The sequence below is a fragment of the Diadema antillarum genome, unplaced genomic scaffold, assembly GCF_040938485.1.
Source record: "Diadema antillarum isolate AM-2024a unplaced genomic scaffold, OU_Dant_1.0 seq00000462_RagTag, whole genome shotgun sequence".
Classification (NCBI taxonomy): domain Eukaryota; kingdom Metazoa; phylum Echinodermata; class Echinoidea; order Diadematoida; family Diadematidae; genus Diadema; species Diadema antillarum.
Window position 1 is genome coordinate 528598 of NW_027271433.1, and position 19517 is coordinate 548114.

At 37.6% G+C, this 19517-nt stretch overlaps 1 protein-coding gene across 1 annotated transcript; it reads right to left on the reverse strand.

Moving 5' to 3' along the window:
* Positions 1 to 9174: 9174 nt before the first annotated feature.
* LOC139733144 (uncharacterized) lies at positions 9175 to 18045 on the reverse strand. The gene is made up of 4 exons (XM_071643986.1): positions 17844 to 18045; positions 12354 to 12617; positions 11542 to 11685; positions 9175 to 10398 (listed from the first exon to the last, which is right to left on the reverse strand). Exons 2-4 carry the CDS (start codon positions 12595 to 12597, stop codon positions 10175 to 10177), a joined length of 612 nt encoding a protein of 203 aa, XP_071500087.1. The 5' UTR covers positions 12598 to 12617; positions 17844 to 18045; the 3' UTR covers positions 9175 to 10174.
* Between the last annotated feature and the right edge of the window lie 1472 nt (positions 18046 to 19517).

Sequence of the window (19517 nt, forward strand, 5' to 3'; positions counted from 1 at the left end):
CAAGGCCTACTTTGGTTCCTAAAAATTTCTTTGAGGCCCGGTTCAATCATTAATCATTAATCTTGTTTATTCCATTTTTGGCCGACATCACAGCTCATCCGCAAGACCTCAGTTCACCCGTTGAGAAGCAGGAAATTATAACATAGTCTTACAATCGTACACATCGATAGTGTGCTTTTAAAGGACAAGTACACCTTCATAAACATAAGGATTGAGAAAATGCAGCAATATTAGTAGAACACATCAGTGAAAGTTTGAGGAAAATTGGACAATCGATGCAAAAGTTATGAATTTTTTAATTTTTTGTGTTGGAACCGCTGGATGAGGAGACTACTACAGCTTGTGAGTCATATGCGTACAACAGTATAAAGAAAATGTAAAAGAAAATTTAACATATTTTCACTTTTTTCGCAGAATAAAAGAGCACTTGACATGCCTCTTTCTAAAGGCAGGGGGAATAATATTACCCATAACATTTGTCGGTAACGAGTCAGAGGAATGTGTACTTTTTTTCAAAAGATGGAATTTTGTGAAATTCTCTTTATATTTTCCTTATATTGTTGTACACATGTGACATCTAAGTTATTCATACACTGCAGTAGTCTTCTCATCCAGCGAGTACTGCACAAAAACTTCAAAAATTCATAACTTTTGAACGGATTGTCTGATTTTCCTCAAACTTTCAATGATGTGTTCTACTAATATTGCTACATTCTCTCAATCCGGGTCTAGGGCAATTACCCCCTGGGCAATTACCCCGCACCCTTGCCCCTGGCCCTAATCCTAATCCTAATCCTGAACCTAATCCTATCCCTAACTCAAACTCCTAACCCTAACCCTAACCCTAACCCTAATCGTTACTCTAAGCTTACCACTAACCAGTATTTAGCCGGGGGGTAATTGCCCTCTCGGGGTAATTGCCCGGATACGCTCAATCCTTATGTTTATGAAGGTGAACTTGTCCTTTAACAAGATTTGTGATTGGTCAAAATTGCACCACATGATACTCATTGATGTTGTACCACGATGGTCATGAAAATTAATAAAACATTATTACTTCTTGATTCTTTCACGTCAAAATCCTATGAAAATCAATGTGATGTTACAAACAGGTTTTAGTAACATAGTAAATTAAACATTCTCTGTCATATCCCAGTACACTCCTAATGCATAAGTATAGCCCTCAAACAATTCTAATGTTGTTGTTTTTTTTTCATCTCTGCCTTCAGCATCTATGAAATAAACTTACACTTTGGCTGATTATGCATTTTATGTGCAATAATCTAGAATAGTGCATTCAAGATTTAGCGATATATAATATTGCATTGATGATCTTTAATGCACTATTCTACATTATATGCGTGTCAAATGCATAATTATACACTTGATATAATTTCATAGTTGTGACCGTGCATCACAAAACGAACAAAAAGTCGCACACACTGATTTTGCGTGAAGACTGAAAATAGTGAAACGGGTCAACCTAGCCGATCTTGACTTTTTCATATTTTCTGAAAGAGCAAGTCTTCTTTTACATTATGCTAAAATTTGGGGTCATAAAACGGACGCAAAAGTGTGTTTTTAGCAGTTTATCTCGAACATTTTTGGTAGAATAGTGTGCTTAGGTGTGTCTTTAGAGTCCCTTTTTCATTTCTGAAAAACTTTGTACACACTCTTCACTTTCAACTCTAATAACTTTTGAAAAGATAGTGCTACTGCTTTGAAAGTTGGCATTAATTATGGACAGAATGTGTTAATGAGGCAGGCTTAATTTCAGTTTAATCTGATAATCCCTTCATTGTTGTTACTCAGGTGGTTTACTTCCTGTTTTTTGTCCCATTCATCGCACAGCCAGCATGGTTTGGTAAAGATTAAGCGCTTGAATAGACACTGTACTTCAGAGCCTCTTTTCTCAGTTCACACTTTTCCTGAGTTTGTGCTTTCTGTCCAATATTTAGATAGGTTAGGAGAGTCCATTTGATTTGAGTTATACATCAATTTAAAGCTTATAAGTCTGCTCTTTCAGAATACGGTCGTAACTAAAAATTCATGTCTGGCGACTTTTTGTTTGTTTTGTGGTGCAGGGTCATGACACACACACACATGTATAAGGGCACCATCACATCCTATTGAACAAATACCGTATGTCCCCCCAAAAAATTACAACAGGACCCTCTGCAAAAATAACTAAAAATAGTTCATCAATCCAAATACAATTTCAGGGTATGAAACTATAACTTATTACCCACATCTTACAGAAAACCCCATCCGATTTGCTTCAGTGGTCAAAAGAGAAATGAGGATCTTTGTAAAGCATGTCAGGAATCCCTTCCGTCCAAGTTCTGTCCATTGTGTTTACACATTAATATGTAGTTCCAAGAGCACCAAGTGGTACACTTGGAAGATCCAGACCCATGACATGCTTTACAACGATCCACATTTCTCTGTGACCACTCAACCAACTTGAATGGGGTTTTCTGCAAAATATACAGAAGATGTTATATTCTTAGACCATGAAATCGCAGACAGTTTAATCACATTGAAAGTTATCAATGTGGAAATCTGATTGTAATTTTTGGGGACATACTGTACATGTACTTCACTCCTGTTCACATTGCAAGGGAATGATCTTTCCACAAACAACCTGGTGACAAGAGAACAGATTCATACACAGGTGAGAATTGTGTGAAGCTTTTATTTCACAAAATGTGAAGCGATGTACAATGGGGAATACCACATGCTGCAATTGACATGATAACGCATAAAACAGAATGCAAATCAACTTGAAGACTAAAATCAAATAAACTGTACTGACTTAGAGTATTTCAAAAGTCATGATTCAGTAACAAGAGTTTGTGAATTATTGCAATGATGGGAGACAAACTTAGTTTTAAATGATAGGCCACGATAGATACAGGCCAAAGCAATACTACCAAACAAAATAAAAAGGAAGGAAGAGACTGTCAAAAATCTGACCAAAAATATTAGAAAAAACTCAACATATTTCATATTATAAGTGCACCACAACCAGACCACTTTCTTTCCATATTAAACTACTGTAGTTTTTAAAAATCATTTATGAACAATGTGGTGACTTTAAAAATACCCATCCTGCAATTGACTCATTATCTTAGGAGTATAAGTAATTTTGAATCCTTATTGATCTAATCCATAGACACATAATTATGCATAAATGTATGCTGTTGCCACTTCAGAAGATATAAAGATCCAAACTATATACACTACTACAAGAGGATGCATATAATGACAACTATGAGTCTTAAATCTTACCATTCTGTGAAGTACTTTCATTCCTTTTTCTAATGAAGTGCGGTCAGTACTAGCGAATTTAAAACAAAATGAATACATTTCTTCTTTGGTGTCATTCAATGAAAACAGGCATGAGATAGAAAAGCTCACTTTTACAAGTAGTGAAATTATGGAAATATGAAAACATGTCAGTTTATAGCACATTCCAAACATGCAGAAAATTCAGTTTTTAGACTCAAGTTTTCGTGCCAGACCAAAACACCTGAAGTATAAATGAATACAAACCACAAATGTATGGCAATAAAAGACTATTATGGAAAATAAGGCTGGTGAAAAGTGCAGTGCGCCACGTTTTCACCTTCAGGAATAATGAGCCTCACTTCAGGTTTGCTGCTAATTAAGCTCTTACTGCTCAGGGAGAACATAATGTCATTATCTTACAGCTAGTCTGGCACCTACATTTAGCATTTATCTGTTGACATGGTGTCTCTATGGTCGCTACACTAAGACTTCACCATCCCTTAAACCAACCCCCCCCCCCCCCCCCCCCCAAAAAAAAAAAAAAAAAAAGTAAAAGTAAAATTATCCCTTGGAAGTTCAAGGAGTGAGAAGCATAAACGATAAGAAAGATGGGGGGGGGGGGGGGGGTGACCAAATAATTAAAGTCATGTGGGATGTGTTCCTGACCTTTCTTTCTGTCTCCTAAATTCTAGTATTTTAACGTTTGCATCATTTGTTTTCTGCCTCAACACAGAGGAGAAGACAAGCACTGGCTTTGGCTATGTGTTAGTAATCTGTTTTTTTCTTCCAACACAGAACACAAACACCAATCACTGACTATGTGTTAGCTACCTGTGCATTGCCCCCACAAATAATTCAAACACCAATCACTGGCTAGGTGTAAACTATCCATAAATTGCCTCCTCACAGAACGCAAACACCAATCACTGGCTAGGTGTATGAGCTTTCTGTGCATCACCTTGCAATGGTTGATAGAAAAAAAAAAACACACACACAAAGAATTCATTCATCCATGGCATTACCAATTTCCTTATGCCATCAGCTGATTTTCAGCATGCACTTTATAGCATAACAGCATGCTGCCTGAGATCTACATGCAGTTACAGCAGGGAGGTGGGTCCCTGGTTACAGTAAGCACGAAGCCATGCACTAGCCCATTCCAACGACCTTTCAGTTACAAAACACTGTATCTAAGGGTCCTGAAAACCTTCAACATGCTATGAACAGAAGAGCTAGAAATTCTGCACACATCCTTTAGACAAGGCACAACTAAGACTGCATGCCAACCATCACTGATCCTTTTGAATGGCCTATGTACCGTCTACTTTCAACAGCTCTTTTCTCTTCATATTTTTATGTACAGCAGCACTATAAATATGAAAACATCAATCACTAAAACATTAAAGTATATGATATGGAACAACTTTGAGGATGAAGATCTTTGATGAATGCAAAACTTCTGGAAAGCTTAAAAAAAGAAATGAGAAAATCAGGAGGACTCAACAGATCTGTAGGGAAAATTGATAATCATGTATACTTCTACAGTGAATTACAAGCACATGAAAGTACAAACTTTCATTTGGATTTTTTTTTCTATGAGCATATGTGAATGAAGGATATCTAAGGCACGAAGGTATTAAAGGAGAAAGGATTTATGGGCAACCCATATATTTGCTATTTCATCACACTTGATATTTAGCAGGTAAGAATTTCAGATGCTCAGTTCTCGTATTTGCGTCAGAGAACACAGGTATTATCAAAATCTGTGGACGAAATCTCTGAAATGCATGGCAATATGGATAAAAACGCAAAGAGGACATGTTCAGTACATTATACTACAAAATGCCTGTGCGTTTAATGCCTGAATACAAGTACAGAACAAAGACATGTTGCAGCATACTCAATGCATTTATCGAATTGGCAATTATTATGCTGCTTATCTTCAGTGTCTCCCTTGAGATGTGGTACACAGATATCATTGCTGTAGTTGTCAGTCGGTACACATGAACTCTCATCAAATTCAAAACTTGCAGCAATACCAGGGGATCCTACAATGGAAGCTACATACATGAATGACTTTTCTCAGTAAACAAACAAACAAAGAAAAAAGAAGTGTTTCATTGAGTGTGTGCATACTTTTCAGCAGTATGTAATTTGGGTACTTTTCTCTGTTACATTCACCCACCAAAAAAAATAAAAATAAAAATATCCATTGCCAAAATCTGATGCCAATCAACTTAGAAATGGACTCAATTTGAGAATTTTGATGGAAGATCAGATCTGCTTGGCCACATTGTATGTAAAACATGCTAAGAGCTACTATTTGACAAAATATGTACAGCGCAAAAATATGATCTGTTCTGAATTTCTCATGCTTCACACAGTAATTTATATATGCTTACAACTATGTCATTCACATTTACAGCTTACCAATTTCCAACAAAACAGTAGATGATCGTAAAATACCCAAAACACATGACTTTACAATTTTAGACACAATGGTTCAAAGTGTTTCACAAAGAAATTTGATGGCTAAATAAATATTTGGAGTAAGTCTGTCTGCCATACAATCTACTCTGATTCGATATTTACACAAACCAAATATGTCTTTACGATACATTATCAGAGCTGTTCACAACAGACACAGTAAGTGAAAATTCTAAATAAATACTATTCCATGAATACAATCCGAGAATATCTAACAAAAACTCATATACTTAAAATCAATGTTTCTTGTACTACTCATTATGCCACTCTGCATCCATGATGCATTAAATTCATATGATTTACAACAAAATCACAGAGCTTACAACAAAAGAAATTATCTACAAGCCCATGACGTTTTGAGCTGTGCTTTGATAGTTTGTAAAAAGGGGCTTCTTGGATATGAATCAATTGAAATGATTCAGCAAATTCGCACTTTCTGTCCCAATCGATGAACGTGAGTGAAAGTGATATGATGTTGGTTTACACTGCGCAACACTGGGATATTATTAAAGTTGCAATTGCTTGAATACTGTATACGCTGTTATTTTTGCGAGCGTTTGATTTTCACAAATTTTGCAATTCACTGTTGGAGCATGAATTTAGCAATACACAAAAATATGTAGAAATGACAGATGTTAGTACACTTACATAGTATGATAATCATAACCTCACTGTCAAAATCGCAAAAACAACATCTTGTGAAAATGTCTGTGACCCACTCATATTGATCATTCGCGAAAATATCTGTACGCACAAATAACAGCTTATACAGCATCAGCTATCTTGTAAGTATCTTGCCAAAGAGTACAATACGTTTGCCAGCATCTCTTGTGCACTGGCCATTTTATCTGTTGAACTGTGTACATAATCGCAGAATAATGTGCCACTTAGCGCTTCCCACAACGTCATAATGACTCAAGTGCATCGTGACCAATCCCAGCTGTTTAAATACGTTTCACATGGTGAAATAGTAAATACTATTTTTCCAAACATTGGCCTATTGTGACCCAATAATCTATAACTGCAGAGATGAAAAGAAAGATAAAATAAATATAATTTGAAGGTTACACAATCGGCTGGTGACTTGCACATTTCAAAAGGACTGTTTTACTTTTTTTTTAATGTTTTTTTTTCATTGCTGGTAGAAACGGCATGAATACAAGGACGAAAATATGCAAGTATGGTGACTGAATCATTTCACACTTTACACTATAAACATCTCTCGAGGCCAGAATACAATGAATGCAAATCTTTAATACTTCTGAGTTTCTAGAAATCTACAGAAAAGAACCCATTTCAGAACAAGCCTATTCCACATATTACTGTGAAAAGGTTCTGTTGAATGGTGCTTTCATGGGCTCCTACATTTTGTGTGGGTAATATAGGCTTGAACCTTTTATTTCAATATCAGGTACTTTTTTTCAATAAATGCTGATATAAATTCTACCACAAAAATAAGGAAATAACCATATGTACATGTTTATGTTTACAAATATGTCAATCTTGTAGACTGCATTGTACTATTCTGAGTGTGAAAAGACAGCAAACAAAACAGCACAAAATTCTACCAAAACAGAAGAGTTAGAATCGCTGTATACATGCAATTTTGATAATCATTGCCATCCTTGTCAATATCACCATCATCACTATAATTATCGTTAATATCACAAACAAAGAGTAACACTGTTCCATTTTAACTCTTTATGTGCCATGGTGGAAACCCCCTGTGTGCCACGTTATTCTGAGACACGAAGGTAGTCATGCTTTGAGAAAGAATTCTGTTTTTTCCAATTCGTATAACTTCTACAAATTTATGTTAAGATGGGCATAATAGTAGGCAAAGTTAAAGAGGAATGCCAAGCTTTGTTTCGATGTAAATTGTATGACGACTCTATTTTCAATTTTTCTTTTGAATGACCAGTTGCTACATTACTGTACCGGTAAAGGCATGACTTTTGCACATTAAACCGTGACAGAAACTTAGAATGTACGAGCAAATCTAGTTGGGAACATCGCTTGATAGTCGATCACCACATAGAATGCAAGCCGTATATGAGAAGAACAAAAGCACGAGAAACGCTTTCATTGTGCCGCGGTATTAGCAGTAATTAGCGGTTTATCGATCGGTCTTGGCGGCTTTGTTTGTTGAGCAGAATATGCGAAGTTGGCACGCCGTCGACTGAGTCGGAGGTGCGAACGTGGCACATAAAGAGTTAAATCATTTTAGAAAGCTAGCATCTTGTGAGGATGAGTAGGTGGGAGGGGCATTATTTCTTTTCCAACCTTTGTGGACTGCTAATTAGAAAAATAAAACAAAGATAATATAACACACACTCAAGTAAGATTCAAGTAACACATGCTCCTCAATCACATACCTAATTGACATATTTCCACATGAGAAGATTAAGTACATACATAATTTTGGAAGCATGACTTTGTGTTTTCGATTTTGTTTTGGGGGTTTCTTTAGATTAAGCAATCAAATGAAATATTAAACAACAATAGTCTTGCACAAAATTCACAGATGCTCAAAAGCACAAGCAGAGTCTTCCTGGTAAACCCCGTGCAATGCACACGGAATACAAATGCTACCTTACATATAGACATGATGGAGAATGACTTCTAATCTTTTGACACATCTCTTGTTCTTTGCAACAAATAATGACACACACAGTGGAAGAACTGAGTGTACACCATCTTCTACAAATGTATCATCTGTACGGGACTAACTTCGGGGGGGGGGGGGGGGGTATTAAATTGCACTTCTCTCACAGTTCTCTCAAACAAACTTTCTACATGAAAAAGGGAGGTTCACAGGTTTGAGGGGGAAACTGAAAGTTACTTGAATGACACATACATATTTCTTCACCAGGAAACAAATATCTAACATTTTTATTTGTGACATTGTGCCTACGAGTCTACCCCCACCCATAAAAAAATTAAAATGTAAAGTACATAATCCTGCATGACATCATAGCTATCGTTCAAAGACTACTTTTGTTATTGATATGACCTTTAGTCCAATTGAAATATTAAAGCAAACAATAGAGGTTTAAGAACTATTTATATCTATCAAACAAAATTCTTGGACTTTGAACGCACATGGGCAATTGTAAATCCTTCACTGAGACATTGCACGTCACCTGCGATTAACAGAAGAAAAAAAACGTGATAAGATGTTTTGCTTTTGAACCTACAGATGTTCAAAATACAAATACTTCAAAGAGTTTCATTTTTTCAGCCTCATGTCTTTTCTTCATTATATCGTTTTTCATCTTTTGAAGAGTTTTTAAAATTATCATTACAAAGGCATCCAGGCAATACATGTTTGGACAAAAGTTTAGATGTACAGCATACATCACCTACATTGATTTATGTCAGACGGATATGATGTATGACATTTTTTGATAGGGCAACAAGAGATTCATGAAAGTCGAGGAATTTTCTCTGCCCAGTTGTATTCCATTAAAAGGTGAGGTTGAATGAGGACAGTACAGCAGTCATTGTGAAGCCAACACATTTCTTGACCTCAACACAATGCCCATTCACTTTCATTCATGCACAACTAATACACAAACCATGCCGTATCACTAAAAAGATGAAATAAGTATAAATCAATTCTAACATTGTTTTACAGGTTTTTATAATCAATCACTGGCTTTCATGCTTTGACAGAAAAAAAAAAGTCTTTTTCTGCAATATTAACTGAAACTGTAGCAGCAGCTACACTCCACATGAAGAAAGAAAGAAAAAAGAATGGCACATTGAGAATTCTGAGCAAGTGTACTGTTTGGGGCCATCAAAGTATTTTCCAAAGACTCAACAACTTGTGTTTTGTAATGTGTTCAACTAGTCAAACAAAAATCAACGAGAAACTTTGATCTCAATTTGACATTTAAGTATAACTTTTAAACATCAGTGGAAACTGCTTTTCAGGCAAAAACCATTACTGATATCTGTCAGAGTACATCCCATTTTTCCATGCTTTGCAATCTGAAGAAAACAACAACAAAACTGTCCTACTAATGTACTACTCAACACTATCTTTCCCATCAATTGATTACTGAGGAACCTTTATTACACAGAGGTTAGACTCGTATGGAAAGCAAAGCTTATAGCAGGGTTATCATTCAGACAGTCTCTTGCTCAGGTTAATAGGTAGATCACTGCCAAAACCCTCAAACAACATATCACAGCATACTGCAATAGGAACATCATACTAGTACTGAACGGGATAAACATTTGTAGAGCGTAGAAACTCCACGCATGAAGACAGGTTTCTAATAGAAGTTATTAGAGGTTTCGCATGTGCACCGTGTACCACTATCCATTGCGCCTACCCTGAAGTCATACTTAAAGAGGGAAGGGGGAAGAAGATGACGGGGGTGGGGCGGGGTCATTCCATGGCCCCTCCGTTGGAGTACACCTGTTTCTCGCTATAGTGAATCTCTGCCCGATCCGGTGCCACGATGAAGACGAGACCGGAGACGAGCTCCATGAAGAACACGCCCAGTGCCAGGCCCCAGCCCCAGTGGAGTTCGAATCCCGTCCTGCCAAAGACGACAGGTTCGCCCAGGAACTTCGTTGGGAAGATAATCAGGGGCAGCAGCTGGCATATGGCTGTTGGAGAGGAAAACACAAAAATTAATTTCAACGAAAAGAATTACTGAAAAAAACTTTTTTTTTGGGGGGGGGGGAGGAATAGTGAAAACTTCATTGTTCACAATTAGATAAATTTCATGTTTCTGAGTCTCACAGACTGTAAGACTGATCTATCTCCTGCATGTCTGCAACAGGCTGAAGAGACATAAATCTGATTGAGAAAACCTCTTGATTTTCAAGACAGAGTACCAATATATTTTACTTTTACATTCTTCTCCATTCCAACACACTGTCTATTCCTTCTTGGGAGAGAATGGGGGTCATTCATAACATAAAATCATTTTCATTCAACAGAGATGAACAACTTTTATGTTTTAGTTTTCAACAGGGCTTGCTTGTTTTGGTTTCTCCCTTAAGAAACACATGTAAATGGGCATAGAGAATAGAGTGAATGCCAGAATGACTTGCCCCCTTAATTCATCTTACGCTGTACTCAAAGTAGCACCAGACATTGTGTCCATCTCAGATCTGTTCAACATCATCTCTAATTTGTAAAGAATCTTGGACCATTGTATGCTGAATATACAGCCCATCATTACTGTAAAGCAAGAAACTTTCACAGCACGGAATTTTGGCGAATTGGAACTGACAGCCTTTTTTGCAGCATGAAGTCTGCAGATTGCCACTGGAATTCAATGCATACATGTATACAATAAAGTAGTGTAGACAAGAACTTTCTTGTGGATTATACTCTCGCAAATCTTAATAACTTTTTAAACTTCTTTTTTTTTTTGCATTTTAACTTTGCAAAATTAAAATGCATGCAAAAAATGTTGATTTTACAGTACTTTGTAATGTTTATTCTGGTTTTTGTTTCATGTTTGTAATGTTTATGATATATATCCTATATTCTTTACCTGGTTGAATAATAATAATAATGATAATAATAATAATAATAATAATAATAATAATAATAATAATAATAATAACAATAATAATATTAATAATAATAACAATAATAATAACAATGATAATAATAATAATAATAATAATAACAATAATAATAATAATAATAATAATAATAATAATAATAATAATAATAATAATAATAATAATAATAATGATAATAATGATAAATCTTCAAAATCTCTCCTTGCTTACCGGCAAAGATGGCAAAAATCCCAGCCACGACGAAGAGCTTGGAATAGCGCTGGCCATAAGCAAAGGAGAAGGCAGCTGCAATGATGGCCCCAATGAGCAACACTAGGGCAACACATGCAAAGGCACGGGCAGAGGCCAACCACGCTATAATGAATGAAAAACAAAGAGTTGACATGTGACTCCAAACCAGTTAGGACTCTATTGATAAGAAGTCAGTTATTTCTATTAAGAACGGGAATCTCAAAATTCAGAAGTAACGCAACTTTTGTTGATAATCACACTATAATTATGGACTGAAATATCTTGTTATGAAGAGAGGAGGATGCAGCATACTACCACCTTCAACATGCTTCATAGCAACAAGTGTTCTACGAACCAGGGTAACATTCAGTAAATTCTGTGATTATCATGTGCATACAAAGAACAAATCGGCTCATGACTTCATTTGATTTACATGTGTGGCTCTGACTGATACCACAAATTCATAAAATCACGTAAAACATTTCACGACTTTGTAATGATTCTGTCTCATTAACCCGTCGAGGACGAGTTCCGAGTATACTCGGGCGGGTGTCTATGGGAAATGCGGGTTGTAGCAAAATCAGCCCGTCCTCAATGGGCTAAGATGACACTTCTATCACACGGTTTCACTGATTTACCACATCTCTCAAGGCCAATTTGTACACAAGGGTGGAATCATAAATTCACAAAATCATGCGATGTGCAAGGACAACACTGTACTTGCTACTTTGAGTAATTGAGAAAAACCATACGTGCCTTGTATTACTAACAAAAATTTGTTTAAAAATTACCAGATGGCTCTGCTGCATGGCAAGCAATTGGCTCATTGCCTGTTACTGGAGCATCCATGTCGACAACTCTACTCCCATTGTAGCACTCTCTCCAGAGGCCCTGGTAGAAGGTCGCCGATCGCACCCAAGCGTTGTTGACGATGGACGCAATGCTGCCGACAACGGCCAGGATGCAGAGAACGAGGGCGGTGATCTTAAATGGGCGAAACACCCGCGTCGTCACCGTCGTCTCCATTTCCATCATCCTGAGTTCTCCGTAGTCCCCTATTTTGCCGGCGAGGTTGGCGAGACGAGAAACACGAGAAAGATTATATTAAAGTTTTTATGTATATCAGTCTCGAATGTCAAGGATTAGGACCTTCCCAACCTGACTGGTGGGGTGTACAACCTGCTGAAGCTGAAGAATGATAAATAATATAATAAATTAATAACATAAAATATGCCCTATCAATGTGTCCACTGCAACACTTTCTCACAACACTTTGTGTTTGCCCTCAAAAGTGAGAACTCCACTGTGAGAAGGTCGAAGAGCCAGATGTGTTGGAACATGCGTGAACACACCATAAGCACTAAGGTCCCGCGAACTGTGGTCGTATTGCAGTTACAATGTACGTTGACTAACCATGGCATCCAAGCTCCTTTCTAATGAAAACATGCACTCGCAGCTTTTTTTTCTTTCTTTTTTCTTAGTGCCAGCTGTTTCAAACTTGTTTCACAGCAAAATGCAGCGCAGGGCTTGTTGTGAAGGTGGAACGCTCCCACACGTGCATGCAGAGTAATGAAATGGAGTGGAGGAGTCTGACTAGTGCAGAAGAAGCCGTGATGGGGGTGGAGTTGATGAAATGAATGGAGGTGAACTCGACGTCAACGTAATGATCCAACTTGTGACAGATGGCTACAAAAGACACAAATGAACACAAAAATCATTCAACATTACGTGACATAAATGCAGTGCGTTTTTGTAAATAAGCAGCATTTTCATACAAGAATTGGAAGATGCATGCACACAAAACTACAGTGTATTTTAAACTAGAAATGTCGCTATGGCGACTGGTATGCCTCCACCATAATGCATGGTTCTCTGAATAGGTCTATAGCACAATGTCTTGACAATGTGTGATGACAGCTTCACATCACTTGCAAAATATTGAAATGACAGGTTTGTCACAAATGGATTGAGTGTTCACTATCCTTGAACTAGGTTAATTTGGATGAATGGCTATACTGTCTAAGAGTGCAGGTATTTGGGGATTTGAGGATTTGTACCCAACTTTTGACCCTTCTATAAGTTTTAAGAAGAAGTGAAATTTAGCACTTTCACTTGACCTTTGTCCTTTTGACCTTCAGGCAAGAGACTTGCGAGAGAATCTGTATTGGGTAATATATGCATACACTAAGTTTCAAGAAAAAATCCTGGGGGAATTGCATAGATAAGAGAGAAATAATGACATTTTGATGAGTTGACCTTGACCTTTCAACCCCGACCTTTGACCAATGACCCCTAAATTTCCTACATGATCACTGCCAGTCAGAACATGCATATATACTAGGTTCCATAAAGATACCTTGAAATATTTGTGAGATAATGGAGAAAAACGCAGAGACTCCAACTCTCCCGCCGAAAACCCACTTTTGCGAAATCTCCCGTTCTCCTGCTTGAGATTTAATCCCTCCCGCCCTGGCTCTGTGTCTCCCGTTGGACAGGATTTCTTACTTATTACTATTGTATGTTAAAAAAATAAGCCTTAGACAGCACCAAAGAGCATCTAGGACCCTAGGAACTTTGGGCTTCGCGCACATCAACTTGGAGTCTCCCGTTTGCTAGGGGTTTCAGGCGGGAGAATCTCCAGATCAGAAGGTGCTTTGGGTTGGAGTCTCTGAAAATGTGAAATTTTAACATTTTCACTTGACCTTTAACCCTTGAACTTTGACCTCATGACCCAACGCTCTCTCTGGGGAATCTTTATTTGGTAGTTCATGTATACACCAAGTTCAAGGAAAATACCTCCAAGCATTGCATAGATATGGGGGAAATAGTGAAATTTTGAGCATTTGACCTTGACCTTTTGACCTTTGACCTTGAGCATGTGTGCTCAAAAGTTGATAGGCTCAACTTCGCCCACTCATACATATACATGCCAAGTTTCATTAGGATACCGAAAACAGTTTTTTTAGATACGCTGTCCACAAAATTGATTACGGACGGACGGATGGACAACCCGAAAACATAATGCCTCCGGCGACAATACGTGGCAGAGGCATTAAAAAAAAGAATCAGATTGTTATTTCAAAAGAAAGCATAACAGTGATACAAGAGTACAATGATAGCCCAATACATGAAGAAACCATAAAAAGTTGACATAAACCTCCAGAAATTTTGGTGTTTAAACCATCCAATAACTGGCAGTCAGGCTGAAAGTATTTTAGCACATTTTGAAGAAAACCTGACAGATGAATTACAGATTAACAATTTGCGTTGCAGCACAATGGTTTGATTGTCAACATGTACAAACTGGAATTTGAGGTTGTCCAATTTTGAAAATAAAAAAACAAGTAAACTGTGGTAGTTTTCAATGCACCACACCAAACATTTATACAAAGTCTAACGAGTGAGTCTCAGTATTGGCTAAGTTCAGGGTAGATTCTGAACTACAAAAGCAGAACAGTAAATTTGATGGTAATAAAATGGCTCCCAATGATCTTAATGTGTGATTGAAATGTGTTATGACACAGTTATTTTATCATTCTTCTGCTCGATCACTACACACTAAATAAATGAAAATGAATCATCACTAGTTTTTCTGTGAATATTTCACTCGTATCACAGTTGTATTAAAGTGTTTAAAGTCATTATCATCAAGGATCATCAAGGAAAGGATTAGATTTTTTTTTTAATATTTAAGAAACAGGCCCATCACCACTAATTTAGTAAAAGAAGGCCAAGAAAACAGCGAGAGCGGACAAGACACAGATATATAAACAATGTACTGTACATACATACAATAACTGAGGGCAAGCAGTGACTCGGAATGATAGCGAAAGAAAAGCAAACTGAAGCAGGTTTCTTGTTGTTGTTGTTGTTGTTGTTTTTTGTCACACAAGTTGGTCATGCAAGCCATATTCTCCAAGGACATGCAATGCCCCCATCATCACAAATTAAATTCACCATTTGATTTAATAAAAGACAGAAAATAACTGAAAGATCACTTTAATTGACATTTTTTAAACTGCAAAGAGGATGGAAAAGACAATTTAGAGAAAAAGGGAGATGAAAGCCTCTCAAAGAAAGGAACAACTTTGATTCAGCAAAAAATCACTTAAGGATTCTGTGTTGCTGTTACTATGAGCAATCGACCATTGTTGCAACACAGCAGCAAACCTTGTATTCTACTACCACTATTAGTACTAAACTACTCTATTGTAAACAAAGTCTATGAAAAAAAATGTAAACAAAAGAAGAAAGGCTGAATGTAGCAGTCTTTCAAGGAATCTGGAAGAGATGTACATTAAATCTGCGCATACAAATGTACGCTGTGTAGCCAGACTAGCTACAAGGCAATATAAAACAGTCCTGCTGTATTTTTTTTTTTTTAAACTAAAGGGTCCAGCTCTTGTTGTGAAGTCTTGAAACATAATCAAATGGTATGTTGGATGTGATTAGGAAACAGAATGAATCATTATGGACTGGGATGCAGCAGAGTCAGACTCAGAGAGATACATAAATATTTTTTTTCTCTCTCTCTTTTATCATAACAATCAATGTCAAAAATGTCATTTTTCCATGTCAAATATGCTATCTCCAGAGCCCTGATGCACACGCTGTCTGTATCTCATAAACTCTTCCTGTACGGCTATAGTTCAATGTTGGGATGCGTGATCAGATCATCAGGTCATGTAGCCCGACCAGACGCTGTGTTTATGAGTTTTTACAGCAACTGGGCTGTGTATAGTCATGATAGTTACAGGTCATCGGACCATGTCCTTGATCAAATGCCAATAAAAAGTCCATTAAAGAACTTCAAATCATATCATAATCATATGCCCTTTTTTTCACAAGAATGGAAAGGTGAGCCCAAGTTTCACAAGGCACCGTTGAAACTCCAAAACTCAATGTTGTAGTAGAAGTTTCAACACTGACAACAGTAGCCTGACCAGACGCCGTGCAAAGCACGGCATCAGATGAGCTCTGATACACCAGTCTACTAAAGACCCTCGAACACGGCCACACAACAACTAATCTGTTGAAAATTTCTACATTCTTATCACAAATTTTACGAATCACTCACATGAATTGAAATGCTTGGACTAGGAGCATGGTATATCAGTCCATAGTGAGCCCTCACGCAACATACACAAAGCAAAAAGTCCAATCTTAACCTGAATGCCGATAATCACTAGGTGATTCAAAATAAATCTTTCCCTGCTTTGAACGATGCAAATTGCGCTGCTAGAGTTTGTATGCCCGCAAGGTCGACAGCGCCCCCTTTGCCCACCATCTTGCAGTGCTTCACCGACATTTCGAATCATGTTTGCAGTTTACGATTTCTGCGGCGTACCGGTATACGATTAAAAAAGACTTCACGTCAATAACGATATAAGCTACAGATGGAAGCTAGTTAAATAGGTAAAGTTTTCATCCTAGACTCTACATATTTCTAGTCTGAGTAAAAAATATGGCGTAGAGCTCTGTAAATTCAGAATAGTGTCGGCACACCGGAATTTAAGATTGATAAGATTGCATGGCCTCCAGTAGGTAAAGCTCCATTGCGTGGCCTCATGTAAGTAAAGCCCTGTTGCGACACTTGTGTTGTGTACAGCGACAGGGCTGTGTATGACAACTGTCAACAGTAGTATTACTAATCATGCTAATAGGTTAGAGTAGAAGAACTATAAAAGTAGATAACACTTAACACAACAGTAGAATTGTACCAATTCTACACTAACTTACACAGCACTGTCACTGCACTGGTCACTGTACACAAACTAAAGTGTGGCTGTGTTGTGTACGCTCGCACAGCGTCTGGTCGGGCTTACTGTAGACAATACTATTACGGCAGTTAACACTGACCAATGCTGACCATTATTGCTGATCGGTTCAGTTGGTCCATTTCTACACGAAGTATTAATAGGGCCTACTAGAATGAAAACATCTAAGTTGCTACTTCTGTCGATAAATTTTACATACTGGTACTCTTTACACGGACAAGCAACATGTCTAATAAATTTAATTAATGCTATTTAGACTCTAGAGGATAGACAGAAAGATCCGTCTGTCCGGAGGACTCTTTTGTATTTTGCCATTAACGCTGTCTGTAGACTGTCTATACGGAGGGGATCCGTGAAGCCAGACGCAGTCTCCGCGGAACATTCCCCGACGGACAGATACAGACCGATCTTTCGGTCAATTTAGAGGATTGCTTTCAGTGCTACCTTAACACTAACAGTACACAGTGCTGTGGGTCTGGAGTGTTGTAACAACAGTTTACTTACGAATACGATTACAATTTTGACTTTTTGTGTCGCAGCCTCTTTCCTTGCCTTGGAAGCCACTCAATACAGTAACAGTCGAAGCACGATGAGATGAGAAGTCTGGTTGTTGTACAATACACACTGTATGTTTCTAAATCATATATCGATGCTTTTGTCGTAGACACAGCCAGGCTCAAGTTCAAGTGTGTATGACTAATGGCTATGTTATGCCAATCATAATAATGATTGACATATATACGATAACCACACTTACAGCTGCACCTGTAAACGAAATGTGCACAAACGGTATGTCGAAGCTGTAGTCTAAAACAAGTTGTTTCTATCTTTTTTTTCTATGTACATGTACAAGTTGAGGTATTTGATTGTCGTGTATTACTTCGATTTGCTTAAAAATATAATTATAATAATTTGCAAGAGTCTAAACGTCTCAAAATCATAGTTTAAGAGACAAAAAAGACAAATATTAGATAAAATGTCTAGATTACAATTAAGCGTCGTGTGGGCGCGGTTACTCGAACCGTTCGGACAATACTTTGTCGTAGAGGGATTACACTTCCTCGATCGTCGAAGAGGCAGTAACGGTGTGGGCCCTGCATGTGTGCATAAAACTTTAGAAAGCAAAAATTCTCACTTGTCACAGGCAAAGGTATCCATCACTTAAAAAAAAAAAATGTTAAAATCAAAATACTAGTAGCATAAAGAGAGGAAGAAAAAACAAAACAAAGCAACAATGACAAGAACAGTGGCGGATCCAGGCGGGGACGCACCGGGAGACCGCGCCCGCCCTTTAATTTTTGTTTGTTTAAATCAAAAGAAATATAAAAAAAAAATGGGGGGGGCATGTGCTCTCATTTAATTTTGTAAAGGCGCCCCTCCTTTACGAAGGAGGAGGAGGAGGTAAGGTCTAAGGACATAAGGAATCAGGAAGGAAGTGAAGAAGGCATGATTTAGAGAGACCAACAAAAACACAAGGAAAATTCTGACAGCAGAGACTCCAACTCTCCCGTTTTCGACGGGAGATCTCCCGCCGAAAACCCATTTTTCAAAAATATCCCGTCCTCCCGCTTGAGATTTAATTTCTCCCTCCCTGGCTCAATGTCTCCCGTTGGAAAGGATTTTTTACTTATTGTTATCGTATGTTGAAAAAATAAGCCTTAGATAGCACCAGAGAGCATCTACAACCCTAGGAACTTCGCGATTCGCACACATAAACTTGGAGTCTCCCGTTTGCTAGGGGTTTCAGGCGGGAGAATCTCCAGATTAGAAGGTGCTTGGGGTTGGAGTCTCTGTGACAGCAAGAAGAGCAACCATCTCAATTAGTTAAAAAAGATTATTAAGTACAATGTACTCTGTTATAACATAACACTTTAGATATGATATTTCATGATGGCTCCTCGAAAATACTTTTCACAATGATACAGTCAGCTTACTTAATATGACGACATGCCGAGGTAGTCTAGTATTCGACTACACGAAAATCAAATATTTTCTCAATTTTCTGTATCATAATTGTCTATCCATATATTGCTACAACAAATTGTTTAAATATGATTTAGAAATGAGTGTACCGGTAGCGATTTTCCGTAACTGTATTGACTTACCAATAGAGGGAGAACTGCAAAATGTTACAGCGCCATCTACTGTCCTGTCTAACTCCTGTTACAGTTTATCTCG

Coding starts and splice junctions, on each gene's coding strand:
- LOC139733144 (XM_071643986.1), bottom strand. CDS start 12,597: ATGATGGAAATGGAGACGACGGTGACGACGCGGGTGTTTCGCCCATTT. Junction 11,686..12,353: donor CCATGCAGCAGAGCCATCTG/GTAATTTTTAAA, acceptor CATTCATTATAG/CGTGGTTGGCCTCTGCCCGT. Junction 10,399..11,541: donor GATTTTTGCCATCTTTGCCG/GTAAGCAAGGAG, acceptor CCTCTCCAACAG/CCATATGCCAGCTGCTGCCC.